Here is an 18,483-nt window from a genome sequence, read left to right on the forward strand (position 1 = left end):
GAATCAATATTTCTTATGATGTTAAAGGTAATATACTTGGCCCAGCCGTGACTCAAATGGCTGGGCACTGCACTGTTACACCGGCGACCCAGGTTCGATTCTGGCCCAGGTCATTTGCCGACCCTTCCCCGTCTCTCTCTCCCTATTTGCTTCCTGTCTCACTAGACTGTCCTATCATGAATAAAAGCAATTAAAGTACTAGAAAATATACTTTAGAAAAGGTAAAATACTTGCACTTTATTGCACTAAGTCTAGAAATCTAGAAATTGCTCCCACCCACCCAAACAAACACCACCCCCTGAAACACAACAGGGACATTTCAGTAGCCAACCCATCATTACACTTTTAGCCTGCTATTGACTTCGTTTACTTATAACGTACTTGAAATACATCAAATTCTGCAAAACAGTTTATCAAACATTGATCTATATGCTCTGAGTTGAATAGTGTTTTGACAAGTACAATAAGGTATTCTTCTCCCTGGCAATGGCATTCATTATTGAGTGTCCACCTTTAGCCCAGCCCTTGAAGGGTTAACGTCCCCGTTCCTTTAAAACGTGACGTCACGCCCCTGATCACATGTTCAAGTCGCCAGATTGCTTTTGGTCGGGACCTGGATTTCAACAGCAGGAATGGCTACTTTGAAACAATTATGGTTACATTCCATAAACCAAGGAACTTTTAATCGTCACATGATGAGTCAGACCAGTCTCTGAATATTAATAGGAGCCGACTTTAAATTCGGTCAACGGACCTCTGCTTGTAAACATGGAAAGGCTTGGAAATTCGGATGGTGCTTGCTCAAGTATATGACAACAACTTGGAGAGCTCTACGGACAGCTTTTAACCTTTTTTTTTAGATTTAGTCTTTTAACGCCAGAATTTACGCATCGCGCGTCTTTGGAGAGATTGCGTGTTTAAGTGTTGCAATCTGTTTTAGTTATTGTAGAAAATATACTTCATTTCGATTTTCGCCCATTGCTGCATTGATTTTATCTAGATAAGCTATTTTCAGTCATGGCTGAATAGACTAGTTCTACACGTTCTAAGGACAGATAGGTCTGGTTTTGGCTGTCTGTTTTAGGCACGTCCTTTGCAATTATGGGTTATTTGCTGATTAAGTTTTGAGGTAGGCCTTTTTTGATAAAAGAAGACAAAGAGCCCAGAGAACTCCACTTAAGATGAGGTCTTCGTTGGCTCCAGGCATTAAAGTCATTACATCGTTCTCCAGAGACAGCTGGTAAGTAGGCCTATGTTTTGCCACACTATTGAGGCTGTTCACAAAAATAATAGGTCAATGATGGGTGATTTCCATTGTAAACAAAGTTGAATGTCCGCACACATTCGACTTTGTTTCCATGATTGTCTGACCCTTTTGTCTTGCACCTGGTTTTTGGACTACTTGATTTGTAAACAAAAGGGGTAGTAGTTCAGTTTTACTTTGATCTACATGAAAGTAGCTCGGAAATAGTTTGCCGTGATACAGTCACAGCCACACAGTATTTTTGTTCTCACTTTCAATGTTCAGAGCGCACTAGATGAGCATTCTGCGCTTACAGATTCGAATACCATATGGGCCTAGTCAAGACGACTACTCTAGTAAGATTATGCAATCAATTTTGGCAGTGGATTTCAGTTCTAATACTTGGGTCCTCCCTGTAGGCCTATATGTAAATAGACAGCACAGAGCCTGCATTATATCTCCAGTAACTGAAGTCCATGCCCCCCATGCGCTTTTCATAACCAACGGGGAGAACTCTACTGGTCTGCTGGAAGCTACCATGCCTGCCTCATAAAGAACTCTTGTCTTGTGCAGCCTAAAGACTGATTGGAGAAATTGTATTTAATTTTCCTCTCATGCATGCATTTTATTCCCATCAGGTACAGAGGCTTCATTCTCTTCCTCACATTTCTGTTCTACACGAGTTATCATCTGTCTCGTAAGCCCATCAGTGTTGTCAAGGTAAGAGTGAGATCCACAGTGCATCTCCTTCAATGTATTTCAAGTTAAACCAGTGCAGTTCCATGCTGTGAGGTTTCATTCCTGCCAAACAGTCATCAACAAATGAACTTGTGTCTGGGACTTAAAACTGTCGGTTGTGTCTTGTCTGTCTTGTGTTGTCAGAGTCAACTACACAGAAACTGTTCCACTGTAATTCGACCTCCGGGTGTAAATATCACCAACAATGACACCTGGTGTGACTGGGCGCCCTTTGGTGAGTTATAATAATTTTAATAATAATGATAATTGTATTTGTATAGCACTGTATCATACAAGGTATGCAACTCAAAGTGCTAAACAAATGGGAAACAAACATAACTAAAAAGAACAACGTAAAAGACTGTGCATAACACTAGCAGCCAACTCTGCATGACCTCTTGTATGTTGCGTTTGAATCCCCAGATCAGGACAACTACCAAACGCTGTTTGGTGCAGTTGACAACTCCTTCCTTGTGGCCTATGCAATTGGCATGTTCTTCAGGTAAGGCTAGACTTTCAGATACAAAACCTGACATTAGTGTAGTTTGGATGTTGTGGCACTGTTTGATTTTGAGGTGTGGGGTTGTTTTTGTCATCACAATAGTGGCATCTTCGGCGAGCGCTTGCCACTGCGTTACTACCTCACGGTCGGGATGGTGCTCAGTGGGATCTTCACCTCTCTCTTCGGCCTCGGCTACTACTTGGAGATCCACTCAATCTGGTACTACGCCTTCGTCCAGGTCAGCTCTGCTTCTTTTCTCTCTCTCTCTCTCTCTCTCTCTCTCTCTCTCTCTCTCTCTCTCTCTCTCTCTCTCTGGGTCACAGACATTATTTAGTAGCACTCGTCAGGGTGGCACACATCCACAGTTGCAGGACCGTATTAAGCCAATGTGATGCCCCTGGGCACTATATCTCTCAGGTGCCCCCTATTTATTCAGTAAGTATTGGTAAAGCTTGTCTCATTTTGTGGCCCTAAACTGGTGGAAAATAGCTGGTGCCCCTGGGCACTGTACCGCTGGCCCTTATGGATTGTCCGGCCATGCACAGCTGATCACACAGCTTGAGTGAAGTTGGTACATTAATTGTACAGCACGCTTAATTTATTTACATGGAATGGTACCACTCTTTTGTCCAGGTCAACTGTGCGTCTTCACTCTCTGTCTATATAGCTGACCTGGACGAAAGCATTGCACCATGCAATGTAAATGTTTTGTTTTAAGTCTTGCAAGTATGAAGGTTTTTGTAGGCCTGTCCGCTTGAAAACCACAAACCACAAACTGAAATCACCACCGCCAGCAGCAGGAATAGACCCGACATGTTTGGGTCTGTAACGCTGACGAGGAAACTGAGATTTACAGCGTCAGGGAGAAAATCACCATCACATGACTCAAAGTGGCAACACTTGCCTCACATGTTTGGCATGCCGTGGCAGTCTGTGACACACGACAAGAAGGAACCACCAGAGGCGGGTTGGGATTAACGCCCAGGCTAGATATGGCTGCAGCCTACAGGCCTCTGCCTACCAGGAGGCTGCTGACTGACCATACAAAAAAAAGATTTATTGCAGAAATTTCACAAGACACACTATAAAATCAATCTGCTGGTTGAATAGAGAATCAAATCTTTTGAATACCACTCTCCACAAGTTGGAAAAGATGTCCTCCATTCCAAACTCATTGTTACAACACGCCTATAGTTTTGTCCCAAAATGTTCCTTCCGAGGGGGCCTAAAACAATCTGCATTTTAGGGGCCCCTGGGCATCTTAATACAGCCCTGACCAGAGTTTCTGTCTGAGTACAGCAAACTCAGCCACATAAAATCAGAGATGTGCCACTAACTGCTGTTTTGTATGGTGTAAATGACAAGCAAATTGTTGTAGAGTTATGTAAATATGACCTACCTGTGGTCTGACTGGAATATAAACATAGCTGTGTCCTGTAAACCAACTTCCTAACTGATCTGTTTACTTGGAGCCTATTCAGAGACCAAACTTGGAGTAATTATGTTGTAACAAACCTAAAGTTGGCCTACATCTATTTACATATCTGTGGACATCATTTGAATAGTCATTTCTACATTTTCATTAGCAACGTCAGCTGTTCACTGTTCAAATGTGCTGGCCTGCTATCCTGTTTTCATTTTGAAATGTTCAGTCCTTAGTAGCCTTACTAAGTCCTTAGCCCTTATGTTCCTTTTTTGGATAATGTGTTTTTTGCCGCACCATTTCCATGCATTTTATGGTATGCACTATGCAATATCAAGCCGTAGAGAATTGTGATGAAATGACCACACAGTTGTTGGTGGATCATACTTGGTAATCACTAACAAATGACTGTCTGGAAGTGTGTTGTCATAATACCATGTGATTGATTCTCTCTCTCTCTCTCTCTCTCTCTCTCTCTCTCTCGCTCTCTCGCTCTCTCGCTCTCATATAGGCTATGAATGGGCTGGTGCAGACGACTGGATGGCCAGCCGTCGTTGCCTGTGTTGGAAACTGGTTCGGAAAGGGGAAGTGAGTGAGCTTTAGCTTTTCTCTCCCTTTATTTCTCCTTCTCCATGTCCCCCCTCCCCTCCGCTCTTACTCCCCTTCTCACGATGGTAGACTCGATGACCATGCAGTATCACTACCTCTATTTCTTGCCTACAACACTGAGACTAACTTGTCTCCTATGCACTCGATTTGCATCTCGTGACATGAACCGATGCAATTTGGTTGTAACAAGGACAGCTGTGACTGTGTAATAAAGTCTAGAGGATGACCTTGGGTCACTTGGGGACGTTCACTACAGGTCTTATATTACAGTATCATGCCCTCTGAACAATCAGTGGCCAAGATGATTACAGAGTACCTATTCTTTGTGCCTGTGCGCCATTGCAATTCACTAGGCCTATCAATTTTAGTACCGGTAGTTGGTCAGTGTGCCTGTCTAATGTCTTTTCTGCTCATGCCACTCATTTCAAGCCCAGTAATTATTTTTTGACTCTCCCTGCCCCATGAACCAGGAAGTAGAGGGAGTGACTTAGGTGCCCCATTAGTCATGAAAGTCAGGTTGTAGGTATGGTATTGTCATGGTATCCTATGGAGCTCCGATATAGATGTCAAACGGTATGTGTACTTGCGAAGCGACCAAGAAGCCGAGGTTGTTGAAGTTTTGCCACAGATTCGCTGTGTTCGCTCTGGACGTGATATTGACATGTTTGATTTTTTGCTAATCACATAACGGCTCTACCTTGTCATCCTGGGACATTCAAAGATATGAACATTCCGATTGATTTTCGCCAAACTGCCTCAAAGCTCATTATCATAACATTAGCAGACTTGTAGCCTCTTACTGCAGCAGGGGTCGCCGGCGACCCTATTCACTTGCTGAAAATGCTTAACTACATCATAACAACATTGCCATGACATTACAGAGAGCCATAGTGCTGCGCTAAGGGGTTAATCACGGATATTTGCTCTGGTCTCCCAATTCGCGTTGTCCCCCTCGAATTTGCTTTGGTCGCGAAGTTCACAGAGCCTCTATTAACAAATAATGACTTCTGTTGCTCTGGTCGTTTTGGTTGCTTTTGGTGTACACACACAATAACTGTCAGGTACAATAAATAGAACCCGGCTGCTTCTCAATCTGTCATTCTGTGATGCACCAGGGGAGTGATGAGTTTTGTACGTATGCTATTGTTATGGTATCCTAAGTTGCTGCTATGGCCGATGCCTGCCTGACCGTGTCTGCTCTTTCTCTTCCTGTGACCCTCTAGGCGCGGGTTCATCATGGGAGTCTGGAACTCCCACACCTCGGTGGGCAACATCCTGGGATCTCTCATCGCCGGCGTGTTTGTGTCGTCCGCCTGGGGCCTCTCCTTCATTGTACCCGGCATCATCATCTTCTCCACCGGAGTCCTCTGCTTCTTCTTCCTAGTCGAGCGTGAGTGTCACCTTGTCAGAGTTTTACAAAGTAGAAGTAAAGTTCTCTTACTGATGTCATTTCAACACCTAGTACTATGATATTGTGTAGTTAATATGTCAGTTATTACACGATGCCTAATGATGGAGATAATGGTAAGAGTACTTCCCCTGTCTATTGTACAATAGGTCTTAAGTTCCAGTTCCAGATTTGTTTAGTTAGTGACCTGAGACCTGAGTCTTTTAAACAATAGTAATTGTTGTTGAATGTGTGGATCCTTATAGGTCACAGGTTAGTTTTAGATCAGTTTCTTTGAACCTTAGTGTTCATGGGTCATGGGTGAGCGGTTAGGGCGTCAGACTTGCATCCCAGAGGTTGTCGGTTCGACTCCCGACCCGCCAGGTTGGTGGGGGGAGTAATCAACCAGTGCTCTCCCCCATCCTCCTCCATGACTGAGGTACCCTGAGCATGGTACCGTCCCGCCGCACTGCTCCCCATGGGGCGCCACTGAGGGCTGCCCCCTTGCACGGGTGAGGCATAAAATGCAATTTCGTTGTGTGCAGTGTGCAGTGTTCACTTGTGTGCTGTGGAGTGCTGTGTCACAATGACAATGGGAGTTGGAGTTTCCCAATGGGCTTTCACTTAACCTGGTTAACTTTGCTTATACTTCATTGTTTAGTGTGAATGTCCTCCTGTAGGTTACAAGTTCCAGTTTCATTGGAGTTTCATATCAGTTTAATTCGTGGTTTGAATTTAGAAAACTACACCTGGTTGAACGGGAGAGTCTCATGCAGGGCATGTGCTGAGGACCTCATTGATGGTGATCTCCAAGAAACTGACACGCATAGTTTTCATTTTGTATTTTCTCTCTCGCTCTCTCAATATAGACCCTGACGATGTCAACTGCACACCACCACAGCATCATGTAAGTCGTCGTCCACCCTCCCCCATCTCTTATGGCTCACAGACTTTTCTATGTCTATTCACGATGTCTATTTGTACTGTATGTAAATATGTATGTGTGTACTTACCGTGTGCATGTATGATACAGCAGCAGGAAAGTCCGGAGCAGGAGCCCCTACTGAGGAACTCGTCCAATGAGGAGATCTTCAGCAGTCCTCCCCCGGCCTCGGCCAACAGCGTGGTGGTGGAACACAGCGAGGAGGAGGCCGAAGCCATCAGCTTCTGTGGAGCCCTCAGAATACCTGTGAGTTTGGCAAATGGAGATTATTTCTGCACATTGCACATTACACTTTGATTAGGCCTTTATCCAAAGCGGCTTACAGTTATTTAGGCACAGGGTATGCTCAAGGGGTTAACAGCTATGGATGGTGTAGGATTCCAACCTGCAATCATCTGATCACAAGACCAACTCCCCAGGCCATTGCTGCCTCATGTGAATTAAAACCCATTGCATTAAAAAAATGCTCAACACCGTTGGGTTTACCATGTTGTTAATTGTGCTGTCTAAAAGTGTGTTTGTTTGTTTGTTTTCTTCCAAAACTAAACCTCTTAGGTTTATTTTGTTGTTGATTTTTGTCACATTATTGTTCTCATTTAAACCAGACATACAGTTTATTACCCTGTTGACTGGCTTTATGGAACTACTACTGAAATTCCTTACGTAAAATCCTAACCACCTCTCGCCCCTCTGTCATGTGTCACTGTACAGGGTGTTGTTGAGTTCTCTCTGTGTCTGCTGTTTGCCAAGTTGGTCAGCTATACTTTTCTCTACTGGCTCCCACTGTATATTGCTAATGTTGGTAAGTGGTGCTTTTCGATTCTCCATCATACTGTATTTGTCATCTTGTTCTCCCTATCGAATTTAGTATTGTTGCTAACAATTGTGGGTAACATACATGTGTTTACTGTTTTTGCAGCTGACTTTGACCCTAAGTCGGCAGGAGACATGTCAACGTTATTTGACGTTGGAGGAATTCTGGGTAAGATAACACGTTTGCCTCTCACGTTTGATCCACATTTACTGTCAGTTTCATTGTCTGTGCCTGTACATATTAAAGTGCCGTTTAGAGGAACAAGGTATGAAGTTTGGAGAAGTGAAGCTTAGTTTCTGTGTACCTTAGAATAAAGGCTGAAAATGCATTACTACAGGGACGGGTAACTTTCATGATTAGGAGAGCCAAAGTTTTTCATCACCACCATCAGAGACCATCTGACACATCAAATGAGAGAGAGCTTCATTGATTTCTCTTTTTATTATTTGAGTGTCATAGTTGGAAAACAGCGTCCCACTCATTGCATTCGGCTTGAATAGCAACAAATGTAGCTTGCGTTGGAGTTCCAGCTACAACTGGTTGCTCACTGACTGCTGATATTGTTTGCATTGTTTGCAAAGAGCTCTCTGTCGACCACCAGTATTATTTCAACGGATTGAATCAGCCGTGGTAAAAAAAAAAAAAAAAACGTCTTATTATTAAAATAATCTTTCTTGTAATTATTTTTAATTATTTTTATCTGTGGGCGGCACTGAGTGAGGCGGTGGGTCGCAAGTGGCCCCCCTGCCTCCAGTTACCCATTAATGAATTGCTATATCTATCTCTTCTGAGTAGGTTTATTGACCCAGACTGACATTCCTAGCCAGCCCCCACCATTTAGCTAATTCAATGGGAGTTGATCACAGCAGTTAGCCAAGCCTCTACATTAGCTGATATAACTCACTCGCATACAGTAAAAGGAAGTTTTCCGCTGGTCGCAGTTTTACATTCAGACAAGATAAGGGTTTGCTTATCTAACTCTGAGGTAGACATCAAATGAGCCAACTTCCCAAAAGCAGGGGTCTTTTTTGAAGAGGGTAATGGACTTTGATGTTAATAGTGATTAACAGCAGGGGTAAATGCAGTTCAAACACCCTTTTTGTGCAATACAAATGAGACCCATTGTGATAACGATGGTGGTTATTCAGTGTTTCTTCTTCTTTGTAGCATCACTTTAATCATTTAGTGCAAATTACCTTTCACTAAAGCTATTATTATTGCTACTTTTTTACGATGGCAAACTCCTATTTAAAAAAAAAAAAAAAAGTATTTGTAGTCTGGCGGCATGTATGTATGCTGTTAAAGTTGTGATGTTTGTTTTTCAGGAGGGATCGTGGCTGGACTGGTGTCTGACTACACAGGGGGCAGGGCTTCAACCTGTTGTGTCATGCTGATCTTCGCTGCCCCAATGGTGAGTTCGCTCAGCTGGACAACTTCAGCAGATTCCCCTCATGCAGGACTGTTTCTTTGACCCCAGAAATTCATTACCACCGGAATTATTTCTGATCAATCTACGTTTCTGTACACGCTGCCCTTGCTACCACAAGTGTTTAGTCATAGAAGACTTAATCGGTTTACTTCTTTTTACATTTGAATTGATTTACATTGTGTAGGGTAGTATGTTGCCCAACCCAATAGATTAAAGCTTGCTGACTGGGGCTTTAATGTGGGAACTAGGTAACAAGGCAAGGCAAGGACAAGGCACTGGGATGGCTGCCACTGCCACATGTAAAATGCATGCCAGATTAGACTGAAAATGTCTGGTCCCTTTCACCGCTCGATTGCCTGTTGTTGAGATGCCATTATAAGATCACAGTCTAAGTCTTGTGGGTCAGTGGTCTGCGAGCAGTGTTCCTCCTGCAAATTCATGAAAATAGTGCAGCTTATGACGAGAAAGTTTTCCATTTTACTCGGGCTGCTTTCAGATCAGCCTCCTGTGACGAGGAGTGATATACAGACAGATTTTGTGGCAGATTTGAGAGTGAAGTGAGAAGAGAAATTGGCCGCCTTTTTTGTGTCAAATGGCGCCGACTGCATTTTTGAGAAGTGGTGTTATCTCTGCCCAGAAAGAGCGTGACTGCAATCTTTCACCTCCTCTTCAAGTTTACCTTTGCTTTTAGAGCGTAGGTGAGGAGATGTACGGAAGGTCCGTAAGCGTGCCATCGTTTACCAGCGGTCCCTGGTCAAACAGCTATTAGGATGTTGTCTTGTCTGGACAGTTGCCAACTGCTGCTGCAAGGAAAAGATTGCCCCTGCGTAGAATAGTTATCCCTGGCAAAAAAAAAAAAATCGCTAGGCCTTAATCCACTAGGGTCACCAATATACCACAGGGTTCCCACGGGTCATGGAATTTCTGGAATATCATGAAATTTCATAAAAGTTTTTCCAGTCATGGAATTTTACGATTTTGCATGCACAGTCATGGACTATCATGGAATTTTCTTAACAGTTGTGTAAAAGCAAAACCTTTTCTGTTTGGTTTATAACATTGTTTCCTACTGGTTATACTACAACTCTTCGCCAGAGACAGTTTGTTTTCACGCAGTAATCTGCAACATTCTAGAATGCAATAAGCCCACTGAAGTCTGGTGTTGGCTCGCGTCAGCTCTAGGGGTGAAGACAATCTTCATTTTTCGCGCTTTTATATACGTTTTAATGTAATTTCTTTTTACGGAAGTGGTCATGGAAATTCAGTTTTTTAGCTCCGGAAAGTCATGGAAAATCATGGAATTTTATATCTGAAGTAGAGTGGGAACCCTGATACCATGTCTTTCAAAGGCAACACTTGTTTCCCCAGGAACTCTGATCTGTTATCGTGTTTTTCATACCAGAAAGGAGTTTCTTCTCCCATACAGTTCACCAGTTCATCATTTTCTATATTATTTTCATTTTCATTATTTTCAACTTGCTTATAGGCATTTATTTGTTCATGTTATTGTAGCTATAACTAGTTTTATTATTTAGTTTTTTTTAAAACAAATCTTATACAGAAGGGATTTTATTTTACTTCTGCTAGTATCTGTACAAATATGCACATGGTAAATAAATTGTCTTTGTTGATTGCTAATGTTTCGCTATTTTCTTTCCTCTGAAGCTGTTTCTGTACAATCATGTTGGTGCGAACGGCGTGCCAACCACAATCGGTAAGTTTTTTTCTTTTTCATTTACGTCGAAGTTTCACCTTCCTAATTTATTCCGACAGCGAAATAAGTTCTGTCATCCAGACACATCCATTCACTATGTCCATTACTGTTGCGTTAACACAGTCGTGCTATTGATTCCATTCCACATTTGCCCCAAGCGATACCAACTCATGATGTTAATAGGCAGTGTTTTGTCGTCATGTGTGCGTGTGTTTTTTTTTCTCTCCCATTGATTCCTCTTGGCACGTGACCTGTGTGGCGTCCATTGCTGCCGGCTCCTTTCCTCCTCCACCAGGTATGCTGCTGGTGTGCGGAGCCCTGGTCAATGGACCGTACGCCCTCATCACCACCGCCGTGTCAGCTGACCTGGTAAGCCCCCCACCTCCCTCCTGACCTGAGTCCCTCACTACACACACACTCACACACACACACACACACACACACACACACACACACACACACACACACACACACACACACACACACACACACACACACACACACACACACACACACACACACACACACATGCTACTCTTATTCCCTCCTGGTTCTTGCTGCTTGTGAGCGCTTTGCTGAGGGTCAGGCTTCCTCGACTCATGTGACTGTGAGAGTGTGCTGTGGAGTGCAGTTTGAACTGCTGTTATTTTTTTGCAAGAGACTCAAGAATACTGAGAGTCTCAAGAACACTGAAGAAATGTTCACGTATTTTCACATATTGACATTGAGCACACGGACACAGGCACACACACAAGGAAATACCGGTAGAAAGCAAACCCGACAACCACTCAAACTCCCATCCACCTACCTCCCTACCATCTGAAAGCAAAGTTAAAGGTGAAGTGAAAGCCCAACTGGGAAACTGTAGCTCTCATTATCATTGACACAGCACTCCAGCGCACACAAGTGAACACTGCACACAACGCACAACAAAATTGCATTTATGCCTCACCCATGCAAGGGGTCAGCCCCAATGAAGTCCGAAAGGGAGCAGTGCAGCAGGATGGTACCATGCTCAGGGTACTCGGGTGAAGCGTAAGGGTTAGACTAACATGTTTTTGCTGTTGTTGTTTTTTTTCCACATGTAGGGTACCCACGAGTGTCTGAGAGGTAACTCCAGAGCTTTGTCAACGGTGACCGCCATCATCGATGGAACTGGATCAATAGGTAAAACTGGGTAGCCTGATTGTCATAGACTTTCAAATTTCTTCGAGACTTGGTCTGACCAAGAGCATAACAATTAACGTTTCCGAAATGGCGTGGTTGACCCGCCTTCCTAGATTTGCTACTGGTTGACTGGTTTCTGATAAAGTGGGTGGAGTTCCTGATTTTTCTGGAGATCAGAAACAATATTTACATTACTCTTGGCCGGACTAGAAGCAAGGGCTTGGCCATTGTGACAGGTGGAGTTTAGAAAATGTCAAAAATAAAACCATTTTAGGGAGCCAGAACTCCCTAAAGGACTACGGCTCTCTACAGTAGTGGATACACTTTTGAAAAAAAAAGAATCCTATAGTTTTCATGTCATTGCGTTGATGTGTTTTTGTGTAACTTTCGCGCTCATCATCACCCTTAATGGATTTCTCTCTTTGAAGAGACAATGCAAGCTCATCTCATCTCTTAATAATCACAAAGAGCGTCGAGCAAGATTGCCGTCGTGCACTTTTACCCTGTTAACATTTCAAGAGCCCTGTTATGACATTGGCATTGACGCAAGAATAGCGTCTGAGGCGAGGAGGTGAATTTGGCACGGTGAAGTGGAATGTGTTGAGGCGAGGAGACTAATTGAGCCAGGCCAAGGTGATTAGTTCAGTCTGTCTTCATTGGCCTCCGCCTCAGCTCGTCTGCAGTGACAATTCCCATTAACCGCATGATGACCAGGGACACTGGTGTTTGATTATGTTTTGCGTTGGTCACTATGTTTTTTTTCCATCAGCCAGAACAATGCCAGGTTTAAAAGATAAGTTTGGTATTTAGCAATGCAATAGAGTAGTTTCTAGTTGTTTCTTACTGCTTTAAAATTGCTGGTTATGTGCAATCCTGTCCGTTTAAACAACCCTTATCATTCATATTTAAAAGGTATTTAAATTGTATTGGACACTGGCATTCCATAACAAGTTTTGTGGCGAAGCGTGGCTTCTGTTGTGTTTTATTTGCCATTTTGAAAATGCTATTGGTTTCTTTTGAAAGGCACGAAAGCATAAAAATGTTGGTGGGACCCACATTGTGGGCAACTCTGAAAAGTGGGTAAAGTGCAAAATACTGAAGATCTCCTTTCAGTAAGCTCTATTTTCTCAAATTGGCTAGTGTTTGCATTCTATGTAGTTTAATCAGATTAGACTTTCAATACTTAGAAAGTAAACCTTCCAAAAGCTCTTATTATGATGTTGTCCTTTACAGAGAAAACTGTGAGGTTGCATCATGTTGTTGTACATCCAAATGGCCTCAAAGCAGATTTCTTCTTCTGTCACTCTGGGCTGAAAATGAATTGCTTCCTGCTTCATCATTAGTATTTACAACAAAGATTTATTATTAGCAACAAGATTTCTTTACCAATCCAGGGGTGTGCTTCTCAAAAGCGTAGTTGTTAGCCAGTTAGCAACTTGGGTAGTTGCCAATGGGAAATTGCATTGTGAAAAACAAAGTAGCTAACATAGTAAGCAACTATGGCTTCGAGAAATGCACCCCTGTTCATAATTTCTTAAAATGTAACCCCGCTACAGGACCATAGACCAAAGGTTATGTAAAATACTCCACTTAACCAATTATGAGATTGGCTCTTTGGGTTCCCATGCATGAGACTGCTATTTGCACAATGGCTAAGGTGGTTGCCTATTTAGGATTACGGGCAGGCCTCTAAATGAACACCAGCCAACCGGCTAAAAGCTGGTGAAAATTCAGTTTGGCTGGTAGAAAAGAAAACCTATTGATAGCCACTGTGACTGATAGTGAGTGATGTTTGGTATTTCACATTTAACATCTACTAGCCAAATTGGCTAGTGATGAAAAACGTTTATTCATAGGCCTGATTATGGCTATATTTTTGCCAGTTGTGTGGTGTTGGCTCCCTGGGTTTAGCTGTGTGTTGAGATGGCTCCCTCTGAAGCATCTGCCTTGGTTACTCTTGTCTTGTGTTGAGATGGCTCCCTCTGAAGCGTCTGCATTGGTTACTCTTGTGTCCACCAGGTGCTGCCCTTGGCCCTCTGCTAGCTGGCGTCATCTCCCCCACGGGCTGGAACAACGTCTTCTACATGCTCATCTCTGCTGACGTGCTGGCCTGTCTGGTGAGGATCACATCATGAGTTTGTCTTGGTGAATCTGGTTATGCTGTTACGTGTGTGTGTTTATGAAGCTGATGAGATGTAGCTTAACTTTTTGTTACATTCTTTATTTGTCCCTCTCGCTCATTCTATCTCACTGTCTCTTCTGCTTCTTTCACTCTCTTGCTCTCATTCCCTCCTACTGTCCCTCCCTCATGTGTGTCTGTCTGTCTGTCTGTCTGTCTGTCTGTGTGTGTGTCTTTCTCTCTCTCTCTCTCTCTCTCTCTCTCTCTGTCCTTTTCTCTCTCTCTCCATTCTCTCTCCCTCTTTCACCCTCGCGCTCTCTCTCTCTCTCTCTCTCTCTCTCTCTCTCTCTCTCTCTCTCTCTCTCTCTCTCTCTCTCTCTCTCTCTGTCTCTCTGTCTCTCTCTCTCTCTCTCTCTCTCTCTCTCTCTCGCTCTCTCTCTCTCTCTCTCTCTCTCTCTCTCTCTCTCTCTCTCTCTCTCTCTCTCTCTCTCTCTCCAGTTCCTCTCCCGGGTGGTCTATAAGGAGATAAGAGGCTGGTGTGGATATCACACAAGGATGAGAGGGTGAGCAGCGAGCACTTGACTTCCTCCTACTGTAATCAGATGCCTTCTGGACACCTAACGGTCCTCATGCACAAGCCATGTCATTATCTCCAAATGACGTCATTCAAATTTCGCTCTTTTTTTCTGAAGACACATATGATTTTATTGCAGTATTCTGTAATTCTAAATTCTTTTAAATTCTTTTTTACATGACCCGGAAGCCCAAAATATGTGTGTGTGTGTGTGTGTGTGTGTGTGTGTGTGTGTGTGTGTGTGTGTGTGTGTGTGTGTGTGTGTGTGTGTGTGTGTGTGTGTGTGTGTGTGTGTGTGTGTGTGTGTGTGTGTGTGTGTGTGTGTGTGTGTGTGTGTGTGTGTGTGTGTGTGTAACGAATCCATAACATATGTCAGTTATGGAAAGAAATTAACTTGTCCATGCTATTTTTTTAAATGATCTTTACTAGTGAAGAGTTAATTTATTTCTATGACAAACTTGACTGCATGGGTAATGAGGGCACAGACATGGATATTTCTTCCTGAATGCTGACACATCTATGTTTTAAATTTGCCTTTTCACCGGTCTGATGTAATATGCCGAAATGTGGTAGAAGAGATACTTGGGATTTCATTTGCCGTGAGCAGTGATTGTTGAAGTAAAAACAAAGGCTTCACATGGACCACTGTGTTTAAAAAAATGACTTTTAATACATGGTGATGAAGTAGTAATGTGCTTGTTCTGTGCATAGTCACACTGTACAGGAGGTCAATGTCAAGGTCACAGATAACTTGATTAACTACAAAGAATTCTACAAAGCTTCTGGTAGAATATAATGGAGTAGAAAGCCTTTTACACAATACAATGAGATGTCAGACGGCTCCTTAAAATTTAACACAGTGCCATATATTTAATAAATATTAAATAATGTGCTCTAAAACCAGCCCCTTAGTCACCATCAGGTCTGCCTGACTGTGCATGTGGCAGTCATGTATAGTAAGTGACACTCTATGATGAGGGTGACTGTTTAGTGGAGAGAATGGCAATTCTTATGTAGACATAAAATAGGTTAGTTCCTCTCTTCAGATTAGATGTTTCCCATTATGCATGCAGATCTCTTTCTTGAAACGGCCTCGCTATTTCAAACCAGGCATGTTCATTTGTTTTTCAGTTATGCCGTTTTATTGAGGCCACTCAGTACAGTCACTGTGCACACACAAGGCGGAAACGTTCAAATAGCCGTTTTATCTCGTTCCTGTCAATATTCATGAGAATACATTGACCGTTGGTTGTCAACTGCCAATGGCCATTGTTGAGTAAATAAACAGATGATTGTCATGCATAAATAAGTAGAAAGAAGCCCAAACGGAGCTATGTGATGGTTGATGTGTGCACCATCTCTTATTGTTGGCACATTAGGAACAAATGGAATTGTGGTGCTGCATTCTCACGGCATACTGATTCTCAACCGCATTCACCCGGTCTGATATCCAGCATGGGGGCTTTTCTGACAATGGCCAATGATGGCCTGCGCTGTCATTCTGAATTAATTAGGGTCTCATTGAAGGAATGTGGGGGCTGTCGAAAACCATCCTTTAATAAAATGTTATTTAATGTCGCCATCCAGAAAGGAACTGCTGGAACTGTCTCCAAATAGGACTGTATTTCTGGTTCGTTATTACGGCAGTCTCTTGGCATTCTTTCTCTTTTCACAGACATGAAGTGAAGAATATGTTGGTGGGGTCGCTCTGGCGCAGCGCGCTAAGCCCCCCACATTTGGGCTTGCATGCCCACAGGGACTCCAGTTCGAGTCCGGCCGGGGTCATTTCCCGATCCCACCCTGTCTCTCTGTCCCATTCGCTTCCTGTCACCATCTCAGACTGTCCTATCAAATAAAGGCATAAAAGCCCTTAAAAAATATATTTTTTTAAAAAGAATATGTTGGTAGCAGACCGAAAACTCCACATTCTTACAGCCCATGTAATGTGTTTTTGTCGTTGCACATTCCTAGCTACTGTGCAGTGTGCACCAATAGATCTGGTAGAAAAGGACAGTCATTGAAGCCAGTCAAACAGACAAAGGCAGTAAATTTGCCAAGTTTAAGCCCTTAACATCCTGCCTCCCTAGCCACGGTGAATACTCCCTCTCCTCGTACTGTCAATTATGTTTGTGACACCTGCCTGACGGCCGCCACTGACTGGATGTGGTGATGACCACATAGCAAAACACATTTTAAAAGTTAGGACTCGCTTCCAGACCCATAAGTGAAGTCACAAGTGACCATATTGGTAGTCTCACACACTGTGGTGGAGAAGGAGCAAGAGCAAGAGTTGACGTAGAGATGTGGAGTTCTTCTAGTCACCTCTGTACTTCTCACTGTTTGTGCAGCTGTCTGTGTGCATGGAATGTTTCCAAAGAAGAAGAATTTGGTGAAGATAATAAATAGGGGTGGTTTTCCGGGTAGCGGCTTTTAACGACGCATGATTTTTAAAGCCATTTCCTTACCCTGAAGGAAGGGAATGCAAGGGAAAAGGTGCAGTGCTGTCTTGCCGCATAATTTCACAGCTTTGAAAATCTGTAATTTTCCACAACGTGAAAACGTCTCACATTCCTTCTCTCTCTCTCTCTCTCTCTCTCTCTCTCTCTCTCTCTCTCTCTCTCTCTCTCTCTCTCTCTCTCTGTTACAGGTTTAAAGAGATCTGAGGAAGCAGGTTGAAGCACTAAAAGATCTCCGGTCCCGTCCGTCTGTCTGGGACCGTATATCATCACGCAGCATATCAGAAGAAGGGACCAAATTTCCGAAGTGACACCAGCCAAGCTGTTTGTGAATACCAAATACCTCGTGTGCCTCTTTTGCCTTTCTCAGTCGCGCTCATCGGCCCCCCTCCTGAGCTCTTGAGCAGAGCTGTGTAGATTGACACTGACAGAGTAGCCAGGGTATTATGTAACGGTGGTACTTTCGTATCCGTAACGCTGCGGGCCCTTGTTAGCAACATGTTACAGACACTTTTCATACTTCAGACTGGTTTTGGAATGATTAAGGTGGTAGGCTTTTACTGTATGTTTACTGTATATTGCGTATAAACACGAGAGTTTTAACGCCCTCCGTGTCTTAAGGTAATCCTTTGAAGAGAGGATATGAGCTTTTTTTTATTAATATTTTTATTAATGAGTGTTTTTACAAAACTAATTTATCTCTTCATGTGCCTCCCTTTTTCTGCTTGATTCAAATCCAGTTGTACTTTTGTGATTAAAATTTTGCCTTTTGTGCAATTCGTTTTTCATGTGGTCTTCATTTTTGATGTATTTCCTATCTCTAATTTTTATAGTGTGTACTCACAGAAATGCTGTATCTGCAGTTTCAACAGTTCAACATGCTGTCATCACGTGTAATGTAGCAGAAGTATTTGTCCAAATCCATGGTACTTTTCTATTTTGTATTCTTCTCACTACTTATTTTAATGTACAGGTCCCAAAAATAATGTATGTATAGATATATTTTTTAAGGGATGCTGTGTATTGGCACATTAGGTCCAAAGATTTGAGTTCTGTTCTTATTAGCCTCACAAAAAGGACCGTTCCTACATACACGTACTAAAAGAACTGTAAATGATTGTCATTGCCATATAGCCTACTGTAATATATCCCACAACTAATTTTAATGACTCCTGAAATTTTAATCCTTAACTTGGGATGGCATTTATATGTAGCTGCACTTGCATTTTGTAGCACCATTTCTGCAATTTACAGCAATGTACAACTGTGTATAAAAGTGCAAAATATTTTTTTTTTTACTTGCCGTAACTATGCCTAGGTTTAAATGTGTGAGTGAAGTGATGTTCCATCACGTGGTTGGTATGC

At 42.8% G+C, this 18,483-nt stretch overlaps 1 protein-coding gene across 1 annotated transcript; it reads left to right on the top strand.

Moving 5' to 3' along the window:
- The first annotated feature begins 599 nt into the window (after positions 1 to 599).
- On the top strand, positions 600 to 17,895 carry slc37a2 (solute carrier family 37 member 2). Its single transcript, XM_063203961.1, has 18 exons — positions 600 to 1,240; positions 1,882 to 1,963; positions 2,126 to 2,216; positions 2,405 to 2,483; positions 2,586 to 2,721; positions 4,418 to 4,494; positions 5,739 to 5,905; positions 6,772 to 6,809; positions 6,936 to 7,091; positions 7,557 to 7,647; positions 7,765 to 7,827; positions 8,985 to 9,070; positions 10,754 to 10,802; positions 11,098 to 11,171; positions 11,891 to 11,969; positions 13,989 to 14,086; positions 14,587 to 14,651; positions 17,310 to 17,895. Exons 1-18 carry the CDS (start codon positions 1,182 to 1,184, stop codon positions 17,323 to 17,325), a joined length of 1,506 nt encoding a protein of 501 aa, XP_063060031.1. The 5' UTR covers positions 600 to 1,181; the 3' UTR covers positions 17,326 to 17,895.
- The last annotated feature ends 588 nt before the right edge of the window (positions 17,896 to 18,483 follow it).

Source organism: Engraulis encrasicolus, chromosome 7, assembly GCF_034702125.1.
Source record: "Engraulis encrasicolus isolate BLACKSEA-1 chromosome 7, IST_EnEncr_1.0, whole genome shotgun sequence".
NCBI classification, from domain to species: Eukaryota; Metazoa; Chordata; class Actinopteri; order Clupeiformes; family Engraulidae; genus Engraulis; species Engraulis encrasicolus.